Genomic DNA, 26,000 nt, shown 5'->3' on the forward strand with positions numbered 1-26,000 from the left:
TATACATTTTCAATGACCAATTGTTGATTTTTGTTTCAAAAATAACTCCTTCTAAGGAGATTTTAAAAAGAGCACACAGAGAGAGAGAGAGAGAGAGAGAGAGTTTGCATTCATGCCTACATCAGGTAATTTTAAACTGATGGAGAATTCTCTTAAGTTAACCAAAACTATCAAACTTCTAAATATATGGATTTTCTCTAAAAGGAATGGCATTCATCTTTAGCACGCTACAAGTTGAGATGTCTCCAATAAAACAATTTGGACGGTTGAAAAAAATATTACAAAAATTAGTGTTTCCTATTAAAAATGCGGATGGTAACAATTATCTATCCCTCTTCCTCCCAAGAAAGCCGCACTTGGAGTACAAACAAAAATCTCACATGTCTGATTTAACCCCCACCCCTCCCCGGGATGTTATTTGTTGTTTTGGTGTAGTGGACCCCCCCCCCCATAAAAAAAATCAGTGTGCACTTACAGAAACTCGGCTCTCCTTTCCAGCATACCAAGGGCGTGAGGGGGGTGAGTAAGTGGGAGATAAAAACACGGCAGCAGTCCCTCAAAATCAATCAAAAGCCTCAGCAGCTCTCTCCCTAAAGAGAGCCTATTTTCTACCCATTCTCACCTAATAAAATAGCTAATCAAGTCGTTATGCCGCTTACTTGCCGCCCCCATCTAAGGGCCTTCAAAGCTTAAACGCTGCCGCGGCGGCGCGCGGCCGCAGGCAGCGCGCTAAGTGTAGTCAAAGCGCCAGCGCGCGCTGGGAGAAAACTCTCCCAGCGCTGTCTCTCTCAGCTCCCTGGGAATAATGGGGAGCGCGCTGCGCGCGCGGCTCCAGCGCTGGGCTGATTACACTGGCGCTTTGTAGCGCCGCAATTTGCAGCGCTGCAGAGGGTGTGTTTTCACACCCTGCTGCAGCGCTGCAAATTTGTAAGTGTAGCCAAGCCCTAATGGTTTTAAAGTCTAGGCGAGGCATCGTCTATTGTTCCCCACAGCCCCCTCTCCCAGGGTGTCTCGCGCTTGCCGAAGCCCGGCCAGCCGGGGCCAAAGGAAACCCACGGAGAGACCGGGGGGCTCATCTCACCTTCGCCAGTCCGGGCTGAGCAGCGGAGGGGCTGGGCGAGAGCGCCCGGGCCAGGGCTGCCGCCTCCTAACCCCGCACAACAAAAGGCAGATCCCTTCCCTCGCCGGGCTAATCTCGCCGGGTAAACTCTCCGCCAGCTACGAGGAGAAGATAAGAGGTTACATCTTCACTTCGCCGGGAGCCTATCGACTTCGGCATCGTTACAGAGCGGGGGGGGGAGCCTCCCCCCGCGCCTGGAGATTACCTTCTGGCGGGGGAGGGCACCGGCCAGGGCTGTGTAGCCATTAGACACACATCGCCGCCGCTTATCGGAGGTAAAAGGCTTGTCAGGGGGGCACTATTGTGTGTGTGCGAGCGAGAGCCAGGCAGCGTGCGGCCGGGTGATTACGGTATCAGCGCGGCCCAGCTGGAGGCAGGGAAAGCCGCCGCCGCCGCCACTGGGGGAGGGGGGGCGACACCCACAGGGAGCTGCTCCTCCCGGGGGGCCCCACGCCCCGCACAGGAGACGACTCCCCCACCCACCCACCCACCCACCCAGCCAGCATCAGAGGGGCAGCTGCCTGGGCCACAGGCCTCCTAGTTGGCAATGCAAGAGCCATCGGCTGAAGGCCAGGCCCTCTCCCGGGCTGGCTGGAGAAAGGTCACTTTTCTTTGGGGTGGGGGTAGACTTCTCTCCCCGCCTCTCCCAAGTTCCAGTCACTCCTCATTTGGAGAGGGGAGGCAGGTGGCCCTGAGAGAAGGGGCTCCCTCCTTTTGAATGCTCCGGCAGGTTTCAAAGTCTCTCCCTCTGTCTGTCAGCCCTACTTCAGCCCAGCAGGAGGATCTCCTGCCTCGGCTGCTGAAACCCTCCTCATTCAAACTGCCCCACCCTGAGGCAGCCCAGAACCGGCCCAGCAGACCAAAGTGCCTTCCCTACTCAGACCTATATAGATCGCACTCATCTAGCTAACCCAGAGTGGGAGCTCTCCACCACAGAAAGCAGCTGTGATTTGTGAGTTCATTTGTAACTGCTGGAAGTTCTCTTTCTCTCTGGTCCTACCATGCAAGTAGGAGAAAAGCTAAAGTACCAGTGTAGCCCTTGAATACTTTTATTTATTTGTTTTTATGGTTCCCAGTTTGTTTGGGGAGTATCCAGATATAGCGGGTAGGCACTGTTATGTGGCTACAGCTCAGCACAGGAAAATGGTGAACTAGACCACATCCGATAGCAAACAGATTGGTTTCTTTAAAGATATACATCCATGGTTCATTTTATTTTTTAAAAAGCTGATTGGATGAATCCAAGAGGCTATGTGGTTAGGTATTGGAAGGAAAGGCTGTACGAGCCACAAATGGAAGGGGCCAGCAGAATCAGTGTACCAAGAGCAGGTTGTTACTTTAATCTTGAAATCTAAAAGTAAAACAGTTCTCTCTCTGATAACAATTTATTTTTAAGGAAGTTTTGCTTCTCTTGAATGTCTGTGGAGCAACGAAGTGAAGGCTGAGATCAGGACAATGGCAGCACACACAGTGGAGAGGCAGGCATTGTTTAGCGATGCGCCCCTTCCAAAATCACCAGGCCAAAATAGCAGAGTTTTTCCACAAGAAAAGAAATAAAGGGAATTTGACACGTAATACAAAGTCAAAGCAGACCTTAGATGGGGAGGGGGGGGGGGAAAGAACCTGTGTGTGTGAAAATTGTGTCATTGCAATGAATGTCAGATAAAAAGGGGTCTGTCACAAATCCTCCACTAATCCAATAATGTGAAAACCTCTTGGTATCACTGAGACATAGCACAAGGTAAATTTTTTTTATTCTTCATAAACCGCTGCAACTATATAGTTAGTCCTAGAAAGACAGTGATTTGGAAAATTTTCCTAATACAAGGGGCATTTGACTTTTAACAAGATAATCTATGGATTTTACATATCTAATTTAACACCTGATTCTTTAGACAGTTTGTTTTCTACTCTCAAAAAGAACCACCTTTCCCCACCTTCTATAGTTGTCAGTTATGTGTTAGAAATAATCACACAAGTCATATTGAAAGAAAAGTTAGTCAATACATTTGAAGCATAGCTTTTTTGCAGTTAATGATACAGTCTGTGCAATTTTAGTGGAAGTACATTTAATTAACTCAATATGCAAGGTATCACTTCACTTTCTTCCCACAGATGTTCTCTCAAAATATTATCTAAAAACAGGGGATGCTCTATTTATTTTAGAAATTTTAGGGTTTTTTTTCCTGCAATATTATATCATGAACTAAATTAAGATCTGTCAAACCCTTATTTTCCAGAGTTACTATATATGCCTCAGATGTACACTGACATTTCTGGCAAAGAGTTTCTCTATAAGAGAGGCACAGTTCTCTAGTGATAAAAATCGAGGATCCTTTCTAAAGCAAATAATTTGCTGTGAATACACTCAGTTAAAAATAAAGCAGCGTATGGGAATATGATCAGAGTACAAATGTATAACAGAAGCAGCGTTCCATAATCACAGCTGTCTCAAAGTCCAAGCTGGAGGCTAAAAATCTTAATTTCAACTGACTGTTTCTTAATAATGGGTTACCTTCCCACAAAGCATAAAGTCCATCTGCCCCTGGCAGATAAGTTTTGAAGCATTAAAATAGATAAAAATCTAACATTTTCTTTTTTTGCATTGAATATGTGAATTCTAGCATGCTATAATGTGAGAATTCCAACATATGACCATTATAGCATAATATCTCATTGCTCAGCTTGTCATTACTTCACTTGTAATTCTTATGTTAATTATGTTCATAATTACTATAAACAGATGTGGTAGAAATTCATGTGACCTTTTACTGCAGAATGCTTTTCTCACTCCTTTCACTTTATTTTAGCACTTATATGAAACCAAATGAAAGAAAAAGCAATTTTGACATGCTATGTATGTACCTATTTTAAATTAAACATATTTTTTTCTAATATTCTTCAGTCAGAGGACCTTCTATATGCCAGTACAATGAAATGAGAATTAAATGTAAAGTCTGTCCTGATATATATGTTTAAAACCTGTGATTAAAATGAATATTTTTACTAAATTGAGCTAAACCCGTAACTGAAGCCTAGAATATAAATGGAGTGTTGCATCTTTATTCAGGACCTTTGTTAATGCAGCAGTATTCTGCTTCACAACTACAAGTACATGACAGACATACAGCAATTTATTTTACTCACAACCCAACCATCACCCTCTGTACATAAACCACATTTACAATAAAATCACTATGGATTTCATTAGCAGAAAGCCTACTCAAATTTCATTTCTTTGCCCCTAATCTATAATTAGTGTGGACAGACAGGTGCAAGCCCTTCTCTTATACAGATGGCTACTGGAAATGGTGCAAAGTAGCTCCTTCTGTTTAAACAACACACAGATAACCTGCTCTGCTCTTATCACTTACAATTACCTCCATTATACTGAACTAATGTTTACTTTAATAACATGTCCACTGTTCTCTAAACACTATTTGGAAACTTTTATATCAATGGCAGAAAAAAATGAAGATGTAAGTCAATGTCTTTCAGATTAAAAGTAATCATTTTGTTTTGAAATCAAGTTCCTCTTTTTAAGGATAACTTTATTTTTCATTTGATTTTACAGCTACTGGTCATTTTGTTTAACATGCAAAATCATGAGAGCTTTTTTCTGAGAGCTGTATGCTTCCATATATTAAGATAGACTAAGCCAGTATCAAGTAAACAAGAGCAGAATAGCTATAGTTTTAAAACATCTTTAAACTGTAACATTTAATGTAAACAGTGCAAGCAGGATTATGTTAAAGTTTAGTTTTGAAACTTGTATATTGTTTGAACATTTAATCTCCCTAAACCTTTCATTTTATCAGATTTGTGAATATGAAAGGAGACTAAGAAATTTCAAAGGCTGTTCTTTTAAAAAATTAGTTTACACTTTTTAATACTGATACTATTTTCAGTGCTAGTACTTCTCTAAACTCTTACAAATATCTTTAGCTAGTTACTAATTAAAGGCTATGTGAAACATACAGGACATTGCTAACTACCCCTCTACAAGTTTTTGAATGAGCCAGATTTTAAAGGAATTCCCTCTACATGCCTTTAACCAAACCATGAGAATAATCTTTACACAACAGCAAGTACATGTGTTATTTAAGTTGGTAAATTGTATGCAAAGATCAAGATGCCTCAAGTTCCTACAAAACAAATAAAAGCTTTTAAAATAAAATTGTGGAGCCCCCCATCCCCAAAACAGCCCACTAATATACTTTTTAATTAGCTAAAGATTTAACAGTAATTGACTGTAGCAAGTGGATTTGAAAGATGAAAATGACAATTGTAACTGCCTTCCCCCTCATCCCCACTACAAATACTGCAGATGCCTATTTTTCCAAAGTGCCTGGCTATGAGGAGCTGTGTAGTCTGCATAGAACCTCAGTGAAGCAGGCTTTGCATTCAATGCCTGTCAGATGAAGTTCAGTTCAGAGAAGTGAGAAACAGGATTTGACAGGGAAGAATGCGTGGAGCTGACTAGCCATTGACTGACCAGCACTCCAGGTGGAGCTTACCCCCGCCAAACCAATACTTTTAGCATCAAACTCCATGTACACACAGGCATACACCAAGCTAAGTATACACAGATGAGACACAGTGTGATGACTTTGGCAAAAATTTGAGTCAACATTAAAGTGGTCAAAAATGGCAGAAGGCAATGTTTTAAAAAAGATTTTGGAAAGTATTTAAAAGCTTGAAGCCTTTGAAGAAAAACAACTTGTGCAGCAGTTGCCAGCAAACAGTGACCTAACACTGCTGTCTGCATTCCATTACAAACAGAATGTTTTTTGTCTGTTAGACCATTCTAATAGTTTAGAAACGAAGTAGTGTTAGGTATTATTGAAAGCATTAAAGCTGAGCTCCATAAGGAGCAGTGCTGTGTTAAATACTCCTTGTCTGGTTTCAGCTTACCAGATATTGACAATTTTTTTTTACTTGTCCATTGTATAAGTGAACTTTATATTGTGGTGAGGAAAAAAACCTGATGCATGAACCAGAGTAACAATGATTACATTACAGGCTCAAACCTGATAAGCTGATCAGAAAAGTTCTCAATAATCAAATAAGATAGCTGCCTAATTAAAAGGCTTAATAGTGAGACAGCAAGATAGCTACATTATTTATATGACCTATTATACAATAGGATGTTTATACTGTAAGCCATTTTCAGATAATTTTTCTTAGTATTTTTTTAAGTGGGAACCCCAGAAATACCTGGTGCTAAAAACAGAACATATAAACAAGGCAGCTGAACTTTAATAGTCACTCAAGCACAAGGAAATTCCCTGATCATATTGGATTTCCTAAGGAAATCAGCCCGGAACAAACTGAATGAGTTTTCAGACTTCCACTGAAAAGGTCAAGCATCAGCTTTAACAACCATTAGAAACCAGTTTCACTATTACTCTGTCATCCAGATTCACTAGAACTGTTAATGCCAAGCCAGATCAGAAGATCGGGATAATAGAATTAAAAGCTACAAAAGTCTACAAATGTCTCTCATCTAGGTTAGAATAAACCTCTTGCCTCATACTGTTTTTATTAATCATAACAAAACCGCTTATTTAAACTTTCCATTGCATTCTGTCAGGATGTGGAACTGGAGGAGAAGGGGATACATCCTGCATACAGAAGTATTCAGAAAACGACATTCACTTCTAACTCTAACATACTTTTTTAGAAATACAATAATGTTTCTAGCTAGATATCAAAAGAAAAGATTTTTTAAAAATCCTTCAAAATTTGTGCAGGTGTTAAATTAAGTTTTAAAATAGTCAAAACAGATTAAAGTTAGTCCAAAACTGGGGGAAAAATATATCCTGCTTTGGTCAGCAACTCAGACCACCATCAGTGGATAAATCAATTTGCAGCAGCTGTGGACAGCCATTTAAGTCCGGGGCCTGAACAGATTAATTAGGGGAAGCGATGTTAAAAGTTAAAGGGGTCAGAGTTACATTAAGTACATGAATTTTTTGCTGGAGCAAACCCCTTGTACTACATTCCAGAATACATCCTCTTGGTTAGTCAAGGGTATGCCTGTAGCCTAATATTTGGCAAGGCAACTTCATTTTCAATATTTTTGCAGGTAGATTACTTTTAGGGAGTATATACCTAGCTTCACCCAAATATTGTAGATCATGCCAAACTAGTAGTGATTTTTTGCATCACATTGTGTCTTTACATATTGTGTATTTTGTACACATTATTAAATATTTGCCATAACTTTAAAGTCTGTATACTACCAGAACAAATACAGTGTTTTCAATTTTGTCATATTTTACAATAGGAAACTTGACTAGTTTTTTATGGAAAATGTGTTATGTACTATTTTACCAGAATCCCACATTTGAATGCTTTATGTACACAATCTGCATCTTTAGCCCTACATGAGAAGGATGAACTGGATAAAATAATAGGTCTTTTCCATATCTACATTTTATGATTCTATACAATTCAAAGACAGCAGATGTAAATGGACAGTCTCTGGGATTTTAACATACCCTTCATCTGGCAAGAAGATGGTATGATGCCGATCCTTGACAGGGTTGCTAAACACTAGTAATAACCCTTCGTGTTCTTAATATGATTCTAAAGCACTGAATGTTGATACTCCTTCACCATTTAATCTGGTGATGTTCACCACTGCTGCAAATCGATTCATCCCCCGATAACGACTGGGACTCCGGACTAAAAATAGCTAGAGAGGAACTTTTTGGTGGGGGCGTGTGAGGATGTTTTAATCTGTCTTTACCTTCTCCCGCTCCTTGTTTAAACTTCTGACTAAGTTTAGAAGATAACATTCTGCCTCTTTTTTGATGGAAAACATTTCAGTATGTATCACTATATTCCCCTTTGTTTCTTTATAAAATTCGGAATGACAGGAAGGTACATTTCACTGTCAATTACCGTATAATAATAGAGTCGCCTCATCGGGGATGCCACAGTTAAGGTTGCAAGGCCCTTTCCAGACTAAACCATGTATTGGACCCCTTAAAACTTTGTCACTAGTGAAGGGACTCGAACGCACCAAAAGTCAAAGGCTCATCTAACAAATTCGCTTCTGGGTTCTGCAGTCTTTGATCTCCTTTCTTGAAAGCTAAATAATGAATTACTGGAATCAAACCTTTTGAATCAGATTCAAGATTATCAGAGTAAAACTGTTGCAACTTTAGAAATGCAACATATAATGCTGCCGCATCGTTTTAGGAAGCGGATAAATTTTCAAGCTTGCCAAGCAATTCAATACGATGTGCGCTCCTGAAATATTTCTTGCAAAACAGCCAGTAGTGATGTTGCCAACACTACATAATCCGACTATTGTAACAGGGGGTGGGGGGGAGAAAAATGACCCGAAATATTTCAGGCATTCCAGATCACACTGGCTAGCGCTGTGATCGTGCAAGAAAAAAAGCAGATTCTAAAACGAGACAAACACTATGGCACGGAAGATGACAATGAAACTTGCTTGACATGCTAATTTCCCTGCAAAAGTGGGTGCTTTCCCCCCTGCACTCTGAAGAGTTATTAGTACAGGATTGTGCGCGGGGCTGTTGGTTTGTATGTGCGTGCAATTCTAACCCTGCAGCGTCGCCCCGAGTGGGGTAGTTACAGCCGAGAGCCCCTTAGTCAGACCGATCCTAAAACCAATCCTACAAGGGAGAGGCAAAGAACGGGGAGCTCGACTCCCTACCCCCACCCCGGGATCCGGGCCCGGGGCTGCACGCCCCTTCTCGGTACTTACACTGAAAAGGACCGGAGAGTCCCACCATTCGCCACAGGCTGTGAGCTGAAAATAAAAGTTCCCGTCCTCCTTGGGGGAGAGCCGCCAGCCCAGGCTGCTGGAGGGCAGAGGGAGTGGGAGAGGGAAATGCAGTGCAATGCAGCTTCCCTTCCAGTCCAGCTGATCCACGTCCACAAAAAGTCAACACGAGCCGAAAAGGAACTCCAGCCGCTTTTCAAAGGGGGAGCAGTGCGAGAGAGACGACTGGGTCCAGATGAAAGGAGCAAGAACCACAAATAAAACAAAGTAATGCCCAGGTCCCTTTCTGTTGCTGCTGCAGACCAATGCGATCTGGAGTATAGGGAAATGCTACTGTCAGTGGTGGTGTCTCTGTCTGTCTCTCTCTAAGACGGCGATGCATAGATTTGCAGGACTGCCTTGTGTCTGCCTTGGAAGAGAAGCTCCATGCAATGTCTGTGCAGATCCGCCCGCAGAAAGACTCCGCTGTGTCTGTGTCTCTCCCTCTGCTACCAGCCACCTCTAAAGTCAAACAGCATACTGCAAGCAGCCGGCCTGGCTCAGCTACCCAGGTGCAGGGGGGGAGGGCTTAAAGCAGTGGGAGGTGATAGAGGTAGGAGACATCTGTGTCGTGAGGAGGTTAGTGAGGGTCAAGTATATGTTAACAATAGGCAAGCACAGTCCCTCTTGGGCAGTCTGCCTACTCTTTCTTTCTGTCTCTCTCTTTTACTGGGTGGACATGTAACTTGCTCCCTAATGATGCCTTCCCAAGGCTGCCTGCTTTAAGAGTCCAGACTGCCCTGCAGTAACCCAAGACAAACACTTTCCCTAGCCATCTGGAGAGCTCCTGGCTTCTCTGCCTGTATCTCATCACTGTCTGAAGAGACAGCACTGCTAGAAATCAAGCCACTCTCAGATCTACTCTCTAATCCCCTTCTGTTAGCTGATTTTCAGTCAGACTATTTGCTTTCGCATTAGTTAATAGCCTTAGAGAAAACAATTATCATTCTCTTTTTCCCTTTGTTTTTCACTCCAGAAAGCGTACAGTATTGAGGAAGGCCTCTTTCTCTTTTTAAGAAATATATGGTCTTTCATGTCTTGCAAAACCCATGTGGGGATTCTAGATTCTTCCAAGAGTAAAAACATAATCATAACCAACTCAGCAGTGAAAATGAATTACAATATTCTACAATTAAGCAATACTAGAATATTAAAAAAAACATGAAAGTCAAATGTTGGATAAACATTTAAAAGAGCATGTATGAATTTGATGATGAATAAAATACTCAGCTTTTAATTTGCTGGGAAACAATATTACAGTATGACTCAAACTACAAAATACTTTTTTTTAATATCAATTTGACACTATTTGATTTACAGTATTATTCCTACTGCATCTACACCTGTGGCCTGAATCAATACAAAGAAGACATGTCTGTGAAGCACACATCTTTTCAAGTAAAAAAATCCATGCAATTACTAGATAGGCTGAGACTGTTCTGCAATGTGTTTAAATTAGAATTGTTGTGACTATTTGGAGGTTTTATTTAACATTCCCAAAATGTCTAATGTTAAGTAAATGTGTAATAACACCTGACAGAACACCTTGCCAATATGCAATATTTATTCCCATGTGCAGGAACTATGGCTCCTTACACACATGCAGACACTTACACACATGCTTAACTTTAAGCACATAAGTAGACCCACTGAAGTCAATTGAACTATTCACATGCTTAAAATTAAGCATGTGCATGTCTCCAGGATTGAAGACTATGATGATTATTAGTTTACTTCTGTGGTTAGCTTTTAACATTCCATAGGTTTATAAAATATGTTTATGTTTATAGTCTGGAGAAATCTGCCCTCTCCACTGATATAAAGAGGCCATGGAACTTTAATGGGCAGCTTGGTATTTGCTAATATGGGTTCAAATTCTACCTTGCTTTACACCCTGTTATAGTCAGTTGAGTTTCATGGAGCATAAATCAGGGTAGATCTTTCTCGTTGTGATTTCAATTTACAAAAAAACTGAATTGTAAAAATCTAGCATTGTTTTCTAAGTTTAAATGATTGTTTATTACAAACATCCCCTTCAAGTCAAAGATATTTGTAGACTTTTCCAACAGTACTCTTTACATTTTAAATGCAATCTAAAAGTAGAAAAATGTTACACAGTATGTATTGTAACATTATCTGGTGAAAACAATACTTTTTTGGGCATCTGTATTTCCAGGCATTAGTTAAGCTTCACAATGCTTGTGATGTAGGTAAATACTTTCATCCCCATTTTGCATGTGTGTGAACCGAGATGCAGATTAAGCAACTTGCCAAAGGTCACAGAGCAAGTCTGTGGCAGAGTTAAGAACTGAACCCAAGGGTCCTGACTCCCAGTTCATAACTTTAAAAAGTCACATCACTCCCTTCCTGTCAAATTTCATGCACATTCACTCTAAAAGATCAAAGTATTTAAATCTTTCAGCCACTTCCATATTAGAGGAAGGAGAAAGCAGAGGCCTGAGATTTATAATCTCCTCCTATCTCTACCAGCGACACAGTTAGCAATCTTGGTGCAAGTGACTTAACATTTCCAGACCTTGTATTCCCATTTGTAAACAGAGGAGAATATTTACAGTTACCACCATTTAAAAAGTCAACACTAACCATTATTGAATATTAGAGAGTCAAGGCAATGAGGTAATATCTTTTACTGGACCAACTTCTGTTGGTGAAAGAGACAAGCTTTTGAGCTTATACAGACCTGAAGAAGACGAGCTCTGTGTACGCTCAAAAGCTTGTCTTTCACCAACAGCAATTGGTCCAATAAAAGATATTACCTCACCCACCTTGACTGACATGGCTACAACAACACAGCAAACAAGTTATTGCATAGTATTTCTCAGTACTTAGACAGGGGAAAAGCCTGCTCACATAACCAGAGTGTGAGAAATGGTAACTTCTTAACAGTGACCACTATGCTTTCCTCAGAGTTGTGTTGTGAGAGTTAATCAATGTGGTTCTCAGATAAGAATCTGCAAGTGTAAAGTATTATTATAATACTACAAAGCTAATGAGTGAAGTATGGTCTCTTTCCTACTATTATTGTCAAAACTTTTTACATACACTGCAGAAAGAAGGTGCATGTTGTGATACTGGAAGGATAAACATTTTATTTGAAAATTATTTAAGATTTCAAAAATATTGGATCTTTTTTCATAGTAAGCCCCGACACTGCAAACACTTAAGCAAGTGAATAACTTTACACACAGGAGATTTTTGCTATGTTACAGTGAAAATGGCATGATTCAGCAATGTGTATTACCATGTGATATTACATGAGAGAAAGGTAGATAAAAGTACAGCTGCACATAGAAATCAAACTGTGAAATGCCTCACTAGGTCTTAGGAGTATGACCAATTTTTGGCCATACATAAAATTGATCATATGCTTACAGCTGAAATATGCTCAGTGTCAATATGTCAATACACATTTCACCTGTCTATGCAGCTTTCTATTCCTATCTAAAAAATATAGATAGATATTTTCCTTCTCACAATTGTCACCTCCCTCCAAATCTATTTAATATTTAGTTAACTTCTGGTTACTATCCAAGTATTTAACAATTCTTTTTGCCAAATACAGTTAATTTAAAAACCAAAATGTTAAGGCAGTTATGTGTTATAACATGTATTTTGGACCATACATAAATTAAGTTTATAATAGGCATACATTTTTGGTGAATTTGTTTCTTCATTGCAGTGCACTCTACTTCAAAAAGAGCTCAGTTTAGCTCCCACTTAAATGCATTGGAATTTTGACATTCATTTCAATGTGAGTGGGATTGGGCCCAGAGTGTATGTATCATGGGTTACTATAGTTGGTATGACAAGTACTTATTTTGATTGAGTATCATAGTAAATGGTCTGGTCAGAACGTTAAGCTAGACTCTTGATAGCTTTAACTTATGGACCTTTCCCTTAGTCACATTTTTCAATTTTTCCTCTAATTTACAAGTGTACTTTATATGTTAGGGTAGGCCACACTTCATTTTCATGTCATTCAGTTCTAGCACCTTTTGTAGGTCAGACATTACAGAGAAAGGAGACAGCTATATTATTTTCAATAACATTTATATATACTTTCTTTGGAAAAATCTATACAACCTCTCTATAATATGAACTACCTTAAGTCCTCCTTGATCATTGCATGGAAATGAGGCAGAGACATTGTCTGGTACATCCTGTGCTACACAAATCTTTCCAGCTAGGCCAGGATTCCACCAAGAGAGCTGAGGCAAAGAAGTGCACTGCTACAGGCTGGGCTGGGGACCGACTGGCTAAGTGGCAGTTCTGCAGGAAAGGACCTTGGGATTACAGTGTACAAGAAACTGGATATGAGTCATATTGGGCTGCATTAGTAGGAGCACTGCCAGCAGATTGAGGGAAGTGATTATTTCCCTCTATTCGGCACTGGTGAGGCCACATCTGGAGTATTGCATCCAGTTTTGGGCCGCCCACTACAGAAGGGATGTGGACAAATTGGAGAGAGGCCAGCGGAGGGCAACAAAAATGATTAGGGTCTGGGATACATGAGTTATGAGGAGAGGCTGAGGGAACTGGGATTGTTTAGTCTGCAGAAGAGAAGAGTGAGGGGGGATTTGATGGTAGCCTTCAACTACCTGAAGGGGGGTTCCAAAGAGGATGGAGCTAGGCTTTTCTCAGTGGTGGCAGATGACAGAACAAGGAGCAATGGTCTCAAGTTTCAGTGGGGGTGGTCTAGGTTGGATATTAGGAAAAACTATTTCACTAGGAGGGTGATGATGCACTGGAATGGGTTACCTAGGGAGTTAGTGGAATCTTCATCCTTAGAAGTTTTTAAGGCCTGGCTTGACAGAGCCCTGGCTGGGATGATTTATTTGGGGTTGATCCTGCTTTGAGCAAGGGGTTGGACTAGATGACCTCCTGAGGTCTCTTCCAACCCTAATCTTCTATGATTCTATGAACTACCGAATGCACTGATTTTCCACTGAGCAGGGATAAAATGTCCTCTAACCAGTGCTTACTGATAACAGCAGAAGATGTGCACTGGCTGAATTGATAGCCTGCCCCCTAATCTGAAAAGCATGCCCACTTGTACATGCTGCAAGGGTTGATGTTACCTGGACATTTCTCTATTCAGATCTTTACTATTTGCTTCTGAGGATGCCTGAAACTTGTTAGGCAAATTCCAAACAGAAAGAAGACACAGTACCTACCTTCAGGAGCTTGTAAGTTCCACTGATATACATTTTTACACCCTTCTTCTTGCACAGTAGATTTTTAGCCATATGTGTGTGTTGGTATTGAAGTCCATTTTTTATTCAGATACTAACTAGAATGTGTATATTGGAGCATTTGTACACCTCTGTTAGCCTCTTAGCAATATTAATAAACTTAAGATCATAAGAATGGCTATAGTGGGTCAGATAAATGGTTCATCTCGTCCAGTATCCGGTCTTCCGATAGTGACCAGTGCCAGATGCTTCAGAGAGAATGAACCAAACTGGGCAATTCTGAATGATCCATCCCCTGTCATCCAGTCACAGTTTCTAGCAGTTGGAGATTTAGGGACACCTGGAGCATGGGACTGTGTCCCTGACCTTCTTGGCTAACAACTTTCTTTTATATAGAGCATTTCATCTTGAAGGTCTCCAAAGCACTGTGTAGACCATGTACTCACAGCAACGAAGAAATGCAGACACTTCTTGGCTGACAACTAGCACACAACACAACAGCGTCGGGTGGGCATATGTTAGCTAAGATCGCAAAGGCAAATCCTAGGTGTTGTCGGTCAAGATTTGTGCATGATGGTTTTGTGACATTGTTAACTTGTTTTCTGTAAAATATGGCTGAGCCAATCAAACCTATTTTATTTTAAAAAAATGTAATGAGGGAACAGGCTACTGATTAAAGAGGCAGTATTAGAGAGAAACAATTGATATGAAAACTTGCTAGTCACACCGATGGTAAAAATATCCTTTCTATTTTAATCCATTTTATATGTGTTTTATTTGTATACATTCATTTTTGGTAGAAAGATTTTCCTACTTTATGAGAAAGAAAACCCAAAGTACATCACAATATAAATCTGGAATTCAACTTCTCCTCAAACAAATGCGAAAACAACAACAATTGAAATAATAAATTTTTGTTTCCATCAATGTCAAAGAGCAGGAAACATTTTGCTGTTGAGGTTCCTAGAAGCAATAAGTGCTATATTAGCTGCCACATAACACACATACACTTTCACACAGGATACCTTGTGTAATGGGAAAACCGTTGCCCTGACACACACATGCATACAGTTCCTTAACTTCCCCACCTGCTGGGCAGCCACCTGCAATAAACAATAGTGGCTTATTATAAGACAGTAATAAAATAAGCAGTCACAAAGCTGTTTACTTAAAGGAGACTAGAAGCCCCTCAAATGCTGAGCTGCAGGGAATGGAATTATTGCCTAGTTGGCAAAGGGGTGAGCTTTCTTGTGACAACCTGTGAAGGCCAACAATAACACCTCTAGAGCACTTGTATTCTAAATATGCCTACTGTTTAAGTATATACACCAACCATCTGTAATATATGTAGCTGAGTACAGCTACCGTAAAGTAATGAATCCAAGGTGTGTGATCTGTTCCAGGTTTTCCTTTGTATATGCACAGCCTCACAGTACTAGATTTGCTAGAAAGTATAGCGACATTTTGTATATGCAAAGGTAACAGCATAGCCCTCTTATCTATTGCAATGACATGTTGACAGTACATTATTCCAGTTACACATAAGTTTAAATTGGGACTATAAGTCTGTACTTCGCCGCTGGCTGTTACCAACCAATGCACTGTCCATACTTGCTTGTAGAAAATCTGGCTCATTTAGATATCATAAGTGATGTCCTTTTTTGGTATATCAAAATTCCCCATTTCCAGCTATAAATAAAAACAAATTGGCCTAGCTTGGAACTCTATTAATAACATGAACTTGGTATGATGTAATTGAAACCATACTTTCCATCGTCCCGAAGCTACTGATTCTTTTAGCTTAAGCTAAATAAATAAATATTTTAATTGCATTTCTCTGTATAACTTCTTTTAAAATAGAATATTTCTTAATGATAATTTTCATTCAAGTGATTACGTTTCCACATTCAGAGACATATGCATTTCCAACTCTTTCAATCTATTTCCATAAATATTCCAGCAACCCCCTGGAGCTTATTGGTATTCCAGTTACCTTCAAATTGTTCTTATAACTTCAGATTAATTTGCCTGTTATAACAATTAGGATTAAATATTTCCTTGCACAGGTATAGCACTTGCATGACAGTTTTAGAAAAACACTTTAAAGAAATTCATGTTTTTCAAAAAAAAGGTCATATAATAGGAACAACTGTGCACACCTTAACCTGGGGAACATACATTAACATAAACTCAGTTATTTTATTTAAAAAATACAGTGAAGTATCATAGTACTTATGTACAGATGTTTTAAAGTTTCAGACCACAGAGTGGAAAACTCAGCTAGATAATGGCGTCTGATACCACTCTGTTTATTGGACTTATGTTTTAAAGTGTGGTTTATTTTTAGAATGAAACTTGTGGAATCCAGTTTGCCCAGCAATAGTAATTTGGAGATCAATAGCAACTTAAAATGTTCTCCCATGTGCACATCATTACTGGGAGGATGCTTGTGCACATTAGTCACTTATTACTTCTGGTCCCAGACAAATAGAAAAGTAGAAGTAATAAAGAAGTGAATGTCCTATAGAAGACAGAATGATTTTTTCCTTTACTGTCTGTGATTGTAGGCCTTGTTTGGTTACTGGGGGAAAAGCTATCAATTAAAAACAATTCTAATGAGAGTTCAGAAGATAGGTGATACAAGTAAAGCACAATAAGTAAAGGTGGAAGAGCACATTGCAGTTTGATAGACACCATTTATGAAATGAAAATAAAATAAACAAATACTCGCTTTAATGTTATTCAATTTACTAAAATCTTTACATTTTAAGAGTAGGGCGAAAAAATGAACTTGTCTAAGAGAAGGTAATTTAACAGGGCTCATGCATTCTATGGGTTACAAAATAGAAATAAAATCTACCACTTCTTACTAAAATTGAGTAGCAACTTTCTCTGTGAGTAATTCTGTTGTAGTCAATTGGAACTACTCTCAGAGTGAGGTACTGCTGAATGTGAGAAAGGGTGTTAAAATCTGCTCCAACCCAAAAAAGAATCCATTGTTCGTCTAGAGGCCCTGATCCTATGATCCCATTGAAGTCAGTGTTATGGGAGTTTGGCCATTGATTTCAGTGGAGCAAGGTCAAACCTAGAATATCCACAGGCTTTCTTGCTAAAATATTCACTATTTTCACATAAGGTCTTTTTAGTTCACTGCTCTTTCCTTTCTGTACAGTCACTCACCTTTTAGTCATGAGTAAAATAATAAGAGTAATACATTTTGCATTTATGTCCTGCAAGTCATAAATAAGAGAAGTCAAATAAAGGAGGCATTTTAAGAGGGTTCAGAAGTGGAAACTATATTTTGTCTTCATGAGATGAATACATCAAAATATAGAAAAGGTTATCAGTCTACCTAGACTTAATGCTTGCTCTCTGGCACTTGATTAAATTCGTATTAATTGTGTCACTAAGTTATTCCAGGGTGTCAGTAAAAGCTGAGTATTGAGCTGTCCTGACCACTCAGTAGGAAGCACACTGAGTTGTGGTGTGAAAGATCCAGGTGCAGAGCAGTGATACTCCCACTTTTCAAGCTGCTTAAAAGGGCATTTTACACAGAGACTACTGCATATGCAAGGGACCCCTTCTTATCCTTTTTATCTGTCCGGATGTTTCTAGGGCTTCCATCACTCTTGTGCATCTCCTATCTGTTATTGTGAGGCCTGTGTGAAGAAGGAGCTTTTTATTATCCCCATTTTGCAGAACTAAGGCATAGAGTTCCTAAAAGCCTGCTCAATCCCATTGATTTCAATACCAGAAGATCAGGCCTTAAGTGACTTGCCTAAGGTCATGAACAAAGTCTGTAAGGCCAGGTCCATTGATTTCAATGGAAGTTAGGAGCATGCGAATCTGAGCCCTAGAGCCTAGAATTGAGCATATGTCTCCTGAGTCCCAGGCCACAAGACCATCTTTCCTCCACACCACAGATCTGTTCCTTGCATGTATTCAGAAGAATCAGATCTGCTTACTTTACTGACAAAAATGAGTGTGAAATGCTTTTCACTGCTGGAAGCACAATAGTCCCTGAAGTGCAGAGAGAAAGCAGTCTCTGGACTAGAGTTACATAAGAACATAAGAACGGCCATACTGGATCAGACCAAAGGTCCATCTAGCCCAGTATCCTGTCTTCTGATGGTGGTTAATTCCAAATGCCCCAGAGGGAATGAACAGGTAATCATCAAGTGATCCATCCTCTGTCACCCATTCCCAGTTTCTGGCAAACAGAGGCTAGGGACACCATCCATGTTCATCCAGCAGTGGGGTAAAAAAACCAGGATATTAAGGATCTTCCTAATCCCATAAAATTGGTCAGCAATGTACTGAGCACTCTTACAGACTTCTTAGGACAGCTACCTCAAAAAAGAGATGATGCTGGGAAAACCTGGACAGGTCACAAGCCTACAATGGCCCCACCATTTCACAGAATACAGCAAACATACCCTTGTGTATTGCCACCTCAGCAAGCTGGTGTGGAGGTTGCGGTGTTAGAGAAGAGAGGAAGGGGAGCCATAGCCCTACCCATTTGGAGAGTGAAGCTAGATTTGTACAGTCTTTGCACCAGAACTGCAGTTGTGTTTGCACAGGGGTTAGAGGCTGGGAAAGCTGAAGATTCCTTGCATGTGCTCGCTATCCTGTTCAGCGCTGTACCCAGCTAGTCTAGCCTATACTGTATGGGGTACAGCACAATCCTGCAGTGGAAGAGGTTGGACTAGATGATAAAGGTGAATGATAAAGATCTTTTCCATCTCTGTGAAAAGAAAATCTGGATAACCCTTATCATGCAGAAAAGGAAGCTCATTATGGAAGTATAGGAGGCAATCTCAAATCAATGCGCAGATCTACAGTGATTGCAGAAAGCAGCATGCTCTTAATGCAGTTTTAATGGGCTGAAGGGGTAGTATTAAATTCTGGATACAGATAGAATGAATCAGGCCTATAATTTGCTTCAGAATGGATAGCGATGAAGGCTCACAACATTGTCACCAAAAATGGTGGATATTTCATTGTCAGCTGATTTTGAGGATTTTCTGCCATTTTATGCTGAAATACCTATTCTCATGAAATTTCTTCTGGCTTAGGATCCGAGTTGGATCCAAAAATTTAGAATGAATTCAAATGCAATTCAGATTTGAAGGCTAGGGGGTTGGTTGGTTTGGTTTTTGTGTGTCCATTTAGCAATTTAATGTTTTGTCTTCTTCACAATGTTTTTATATTTCATTGTTTTACATGAAATAAGGACAGTTTTAGTTTACATTGGCCACATGACAATGGTAAAAAAGCACAGAAGGAGTTACTTTTCTCATACTGAAGAAGGAATGTTGTTAAAGTAAGGAAACAAGTATTATACATAAAGTTATTCTGCTCTCTCTCTCTCTCCAAAGTTCCTGTCTAGAACCTGCCCAATTTCACTTGGATGGCTTCTTCTTACAGTTTTGAAGAAACAACACACATATCCTCACAACCTCCATTTCTCTTTCTGGTGTATAAACAATTTTTAACAAGAATTGATATTTAATAACAAATTGTAAGGTTTGGCTGAGTTCCAGGCATGTGGAGGGTTTTATTTCAAGGTGAAGACTCCTGTTCAGCAGGTTTAGGATTCTTCAATAAGAATAGCTCTGTACTTGGATCAGTGTCAGTTACCCAGGCTCTCATGGTGCAGTTATGGCCAATGAAAACAGCAGGTATTGTCTAATATTTCGTCCTCATCCAGCTTTATCAGGACTGAATCTCCTAGTTTAAGCTTGAGTAAGCTTTGGGATACATGCCAACAATTAAAGGAGAAAGATGCTAAATCTAAGAATTCTCAGGCTTTCAGTTCCCATCTTTTAAGCAGGGCACCTTAGAATGGAGATTTACCTCTAAGGCTGCAGAGTTGTTCTGATTTGTTGACCCATAAGAAGTTGAGCTGGGCTTACTTCAGTGACTGAACTGGGGGTTGCCTTATAGCTCAGTCAAGCTAATGTGATTGTTTTGCTGCTGTTATAGAAATCTCTTAGCAGTGTGTCCTGCTCTCTACACTTCCCTTGCGGGTGATGAGGGCTGGAAGTAATGTGTAGGAAATTGTACCATATCCCAAGCTAGCAAACTGTGGCTTGCCAGCAGTGAATTTCCTATGGAACGTCAAATTGAGAAAAGATGTGTTAACTTTTCTCTGACTCACTGAGTTGTGGATCAAGTGAGAAGTAAGATTTCTACATGAGGAAAAAAGCAGTAGCTATCAGCTAGATATGTCTCTTTTCTTCAGATAGGACTGGTGCTGTTTTTTTAACCAAGGTCTACTGGATAATGCTGTGTGTGTCAGAGGTTCTTTGAATTGTATCTTTCTGGTCATTACAGGAGACACCACTTTGTGTTTTTGGACTTGCCCTATGTGAGGCCACCACACTAATATTCAAGGTCATTTCCTGCATTTAGTAAGGTCCCACCCCTATTTCAACCCCTCCCCTCCCTGCCCCTATTCCAACCCCTTCGCCAAATCTCCGGCCCTGTCTCTTCCCCGCCTCCTCCCCTGAGCTCGCCACATTCCCGCTCCTCCCCCACCCCAACCCCAGAGTGTGCTAATGCTGCCAAACAGCTGTTTGGCAGCAGCTGGGTGGGAAGTGCTGGGAGGTAGGTGGGGGAGCGGGGACATGGTGCGCTCAGGAGAGGAGGAGGAGTTGGGGCCGGGGGTGAGGCTTGGTTGCCAGTGGGTGCAGAGCACCAATTTTTCCCCACAGAGTCAGCACTTATGTGTGCTTCTATCTTGAACATGTCAGTTGATCTCAATGGTGAGTAGGGAGGCCTCTTCAAAAAGATATCAGCCAACACTAAGAACTTCCCTGGTGCATACTGCAGCAGGTTTATAGCTCTTGGTTTATATCTCTGCTGTTTGAGGACAAGGTCTTTACTGTTTAACGACAACACAAATGACTTGTGGACTGTCATGAGTTTGAAATTATCAAGACAGAAAATACCTTGTCAAATTTTCATGTACCCATATGGTCACCCAATAGTCTATCTATATTGTATTGTACTTGGTTTTGGCATCTGAAAGCTATCTGCAACAATATTCTACAGGTGCTCAATTATGTCCAGGTAATTGAAATAGCACCCTACTAAGGCAATAGCTGTTGGCATCTGCTGAAACATCTGCAGACTTAGAATCATCATAAAATGCCAGAACTGGGGATGTACTCAATAGATTCTTAAATCCTCAAAAGCGCACTCCTGTGCCTTATCCCATTTTTTTCACAATGTCTGTTTTAAGTAGTTAATAAAAAGCTTGGCCTTTTTAACGACAGGTTAAGTATGAATTTGCTCCAAATTTTATCATGCACATGAACCACATAAGTTCTAATACATTTTTATGTGGTGGTATTTCAAATATAGCTTTGATTTTTTTCTGGCTCTGTTCTTACTTTCTTTATCAGTTGCAAGCCCTGACTACCATAGCCTATATTTTTCTCTTTTTAGTTTTAGTCCTTGTGATGGTTCTTGGGGTATCCAGGAGTATGTGTAACTTTTTGTTACCCTGTGCCTCCAGCATGAGGGAGTTTTGCTTGTGCTTAGCTGGTGTCAAATCTCTAACACCACTAGCATTGCAGCCCCTCTACATACATTTCACAGCAATATTAAGGACCAGTGTGAACACCAGTTTTCATTTGAGCCCTCACATGACACTCTTTAGTGAACAAGAATGTACACACCAGACTCATGAGATTTCTGTAACCCCTTGCCAGTTGGCATTAAGAGGTCTTTGGGTCACAGTCCTGGAGCTCCAATTACCTTCAGAACTGTGTTAACTCTTCCTCTTTTAGTGTTCCTCAGACTCCCCATAAACCAAAATTTTAAACTTTAAACCTTCACTCCCTTCAGATTTTGTAGAATCTCATTTATTTTCCACCCAAAACTTTTTGAGATATATCTAGTGCCAAATGGGAGATGATAAAAGTGTTATCCTCTGAATGGTGTTATAAAAGTTGTCATATCAGCACCTGTCAAGGTGGAGTGGAACTTGTTAGACTCCATTAGCTGCATCTAATGAGGAGAATATTGCTGTACCAAATAATTTAGAGATTATATATTCCCTAGGGAGAATAATATACCTTTCTCTCCTTAATGTTTCATTGAGCCTTGTTAGATCTATGTCTGCTGATATATGTTTTCCCTATAACTTACACCATAGAGATATATTGACCTATTGGTTCAGTTCTGAGATCTATTACACCATGCTATTGAGTTCTTCCTTCACTTTTGAAAACAGTGGGTTTGGTATAACTGGAGTTGAGATGAGTACACAAGGTCTGACTCCTCTTTCAGTAGGATTCATACTGGTTTTCCTTTAATCAGGCCAGTTCCACCAAACTGTCCCAACTTCCTCTACGCATTGTGTGAGTTATATCTAAAAGGTTGCTTGTAGCAGACTGTGATAGTGGGCACTCGCCTCAGAGAACTGCCTAGTGTCAAGGCTGGCATGACACCCCACATGCCCCCTTGGCAGCCCTATGAGGAACTGCAGTTGCAGCCCTGTCTCAATCACTGCCCCTCATGGGCTATCAATCAGTACAATGAGGCTTGTATATAGTGAACAGTGCCTCTTCAGGGGTCTGGGCTATTTAACCAAAGACCAAATGTGATACGCCAACAAGACTTCACTCCAGCATCTTAGATAAGGGGCAGGTGGGAGTTAACCTGATCTGTCTACCCCTCTTGAATCCCTCTGTCTCCTCCATCCAGGCTTCTTACAAATAAGATCTTCCCAAGCAGGCAATCCCTCTGGAGTCAGGCCTCTTGCCATCACCTGGGGAAGTGTTGCCTCTCTGGACTCAGGGACCCCACAGAGGTCAAACCACTGCAGCTCTTGTCTGGTGCATTGGGTTGTTCCTGTGACATCTGAACCACCTGCCACTGTCTGGTAAAGTTTCACTGGGACCAGTTCTCTTGGGAGCTGGGATTTATAGCACTTTCCACTCTTCCCTCCAGGAGAACTTTTCCTGGTAAGTTCCCTAACCAACTCCCCTGAGAAGTCCCTTTTCTCAAGAGCTTCATTTGTTTGCTGCCCTTCCTTGACTAGGCCATTATAGCCTTTTATTAGTCCCAGCTGTTCCTTTGCTAATTAAATGCCATCCAGCCACCTAGGCACTTAACTGATCACAGGTGGATCTGAGTTGGCTCAGGCTCCACTACAGAGAATATCACAGGAAGGCTAGATGCCTGAGCCCCTACGACGGTCAGCTATCCTGTGGCATGGCCCTATTAGAAAAATGTGACAATCACATACTCCTTGTCTTTGTAGCTAGTGCCTGCTTTGAATTGGCCCAGGAATGTTTCTGCCCACATGATCTATTGAACACTTCCCTGGGCTTTTTCTAGTTAGACCTAGGGCTGAACATAAAAATCACAAGTCACCTCTGCCCCTGAATCAATTTTTAGTTTAACAATAGAATTATAAATCTTGATATTAATGTCCCAAGACAGTTCTGAGTGATGTCTTTGGACAGAGCTCCAGTGAAATAGGTCTCACTCACCTTTGTTTGGGTAGCACCCTGTGGTAGATTAAGGCCATCTCTACACTACAAGCTTTTGCCAACACAAACTACGTTGGCATAAAGCTTCCATGGTTAGCATATCACTCATGCGAGTGCATACTTGGCTCCTTGTGTTGGCGCTGCATGGACTCACAAGGATTGCTTGTGCACTATGAGAAGGTATCCCAGTGTGCAACTTGCCACCGTCATGGGTGGCGGGTGAATCCCCACTTTGGGGAGGCTAGCCTGCCAGCCCTGCCCCTTGCATCCAAGGCCCTTCCCCCATGCACACCTGAGCCCTGAAACCATCCCCCACATAACAGGAGGATCCCTGAGCCCTCCTCACCTGAGACCAGAGGAGCCCTGACTTGCCTACCCCAGGCCAGCTTCCCCAGCGCCAGGCCGAGCGCTACGCCAGGCTGCTCCCCCCACACTGGGCTGGGCTGAGTCAAGCTGACCCCCCTCCCGGAGCACTGCCCTGGGATGGCCCCAGCGCCAGGCTGAGCTGCTACCTCACCAGCGCCAGGCTGAGCCGCTCCTCCCCACCCTGTGCCTGAGCACTGGGCCGAGCCGTCCCACACCCAAGTGCCGGGCACAGCCGGTGCCCCCTCCCAAGCCAGCGGCCCCAGTGCCCGGCCAAGCTGCCTCACTTCCCCACCAGATCCTCGCGCCCGCTGCTTGCTTGCAGCATCCCTCCTCACTCCCCCACCCCCGACGTGGTGAGCAGTGTGGACCTTGGGGGGCAAGAGAGGTGGAGTGCAGGTAGGCAGGTGGTGGCAGCAGCAGGCGGTGGGTGGGAGGCTTGCAAAGGGATTGTTGAATCTGTAGGTCCACAAGAGTCTGCAGCAGCTGTGTTTGCTGCTGGAGAAGCCCCATTATATCATGGTGCATGTTTTTCTCCTTTTCTGCTGGGACTCCTGGGCCTTTCCCTTGTTCGTTCTTTCTTTCTTTCTTTCTTTCTTTCTTTCTTTCTTTCTTTCTTTCTTCATACAGTCTGAAATATTCACCGTGCAGATCCTCCGCTCATGGTCCAATGCAGTACCGACTTGTAGGATCTCACTGAACATCCCATCCCGAGTCCTCCTCCCCAAAGTATGTCCATGTGCCCTGGAACCCAGAGCCTCCCTAATCACAGCCGCCGGCCCCCACCCCAGGCTGGCTAGTGCCTGCAGCCCCCTTACCCCAGAGCACTGGGAGAAAGAGCATGTGGCAGCGCTGCTGCAGCCTCTCCAGCCCCGGAGCGCCAGGAGGGAGAGCACGCACCCGTCAGTACATCATTGTAATGGGAAATACATTTACACACTTACCTGGGGTTCCTTTCCTGCATCAAGCTCGCCCGTGCTCGACTTCTGGGACTGACTGGACTGCAATGGCATTTCAAATAGGTCCTGGCTCATGACATAGCTGGATCCCCTCAATCACATGTCCCCCATCCTCCTTCTATTACTCCTCTTTGTCCTCCCTTGTCACTGCAGGGTCTATGTCTTGGGGTCCTCGGAAGTAACCATGGTGCTGCAGGGCTCTATGAGAAGTATTGCATGAATCTCTTTGTAAAGGTGGTGGCTCTGTACCAGATTGATCCCTGGCCTTCTGGCATGTCTGACACAGTTCCTTTGCTTTAACACAGCACTGCTGCTGATTTCTGTCGTATTTCTTCTGCATCCCCTGTACAATCTGCTCATAGACATCCTCATTTCTACATCTCGATCAGATCAAAGTCTGCAAATCCTCTTCTCCCCACAGGCCCAGGAGCATGGGCGGCGGTGCCTCCCCAAACAGCCAGGTGTGGCCCTGCCCGCACTCTGCCCCCAGGGCCCCGCTTCACCAGAGCAGCTGGATTCAAGCGCTGGGGCCACATCGCCTGCCTCCCCGGGTCTGTGGCACCACTGCGTGCTCTCCCTCCTGGCGCTCTGAGGCTGGAGAGGCTGCAGCAGCGCTGCCACGTGCTCTTTCTCCCAGTGCTCTGGGGTAAGGGGGCTGCGGGCACTAGCCAGCCTGGGGTGGGGGCCGGCGGCTGTGATTAGGGAGGCTCTGGGTTCCAGGGCACATGGAAAGGGCGGGGCCTCAGTTGGAAGGGGCGGGGCTGGGAGCTAGCCTCCTCCAGACAGTGATTCACGTGCTGCCCAAGCCTAGGAGATCCTATATCTCCTGTCTACATAATGGGGGGCACCAGCTAAAGGGGAGGACACGTGACCTCCCCACATGACTCCTCTGTACCCCGCCCCACGTTACCCAGATCAAGCTGGAGAGGCACTTGACCCTGCTGGAGGAGGGGCACTTGACCCTTCGTGCCCCTCCCATGAGTCGCCTCTCAGACAGGGCTGGGCATTGTGGGACTGCTGCTGGAGGACTGTTAGGGT

The 26,000-nt window shown here is 42.2% G+C and overlaps 1 protein-coding gene across 11 annotated transcripts in view; it reads right to left on the minus strand.

Moving 5' to 3' along the window:
• Positions 1-9,238, minus strand: part of RUNX1T1 (RUNX1 partner transcriptional co-repressor 1) — a 146,320-nt gene extending 137,082 nt beyond the window's left edge. For 3 of the 11 annotated variants that reach the window (XM_039524682.1, XM_039524681.1, XM_039524676.1), the window contains exon 1: positions 623-670. Coding sequence is in view for 2 of the 11 variants with exons in the window: in XM_039524680.1 (XP_039380614.1) it covers positions 1,082-1,218; positions 1,326-1,366 (178 nt within the window). In the remaining 9 variants the exon portion in view is untranslated. The other 8 variants (XM_039524677.1, XM_039524683.1, XM_039524678.1 and 5 more) reach the window with 6 other exon arrangements.
• Between the last annotated feature and the right edge of the window lie 16,762 nt (positions 9,239-26,000).

This window comes from Mauremys reevesii, linkage group 2 (assembly GCF_016161935.1).
Source record: "Mauremys reevesii isolate NIE-2019 linkage group 2, ASM1616193v1, whole genome shotgun sequence".
NCBI lineage: Eukaryota > Metazoa > Chordata > Testudines > Geoemydidae > Mauremys > Mauremys reevesii.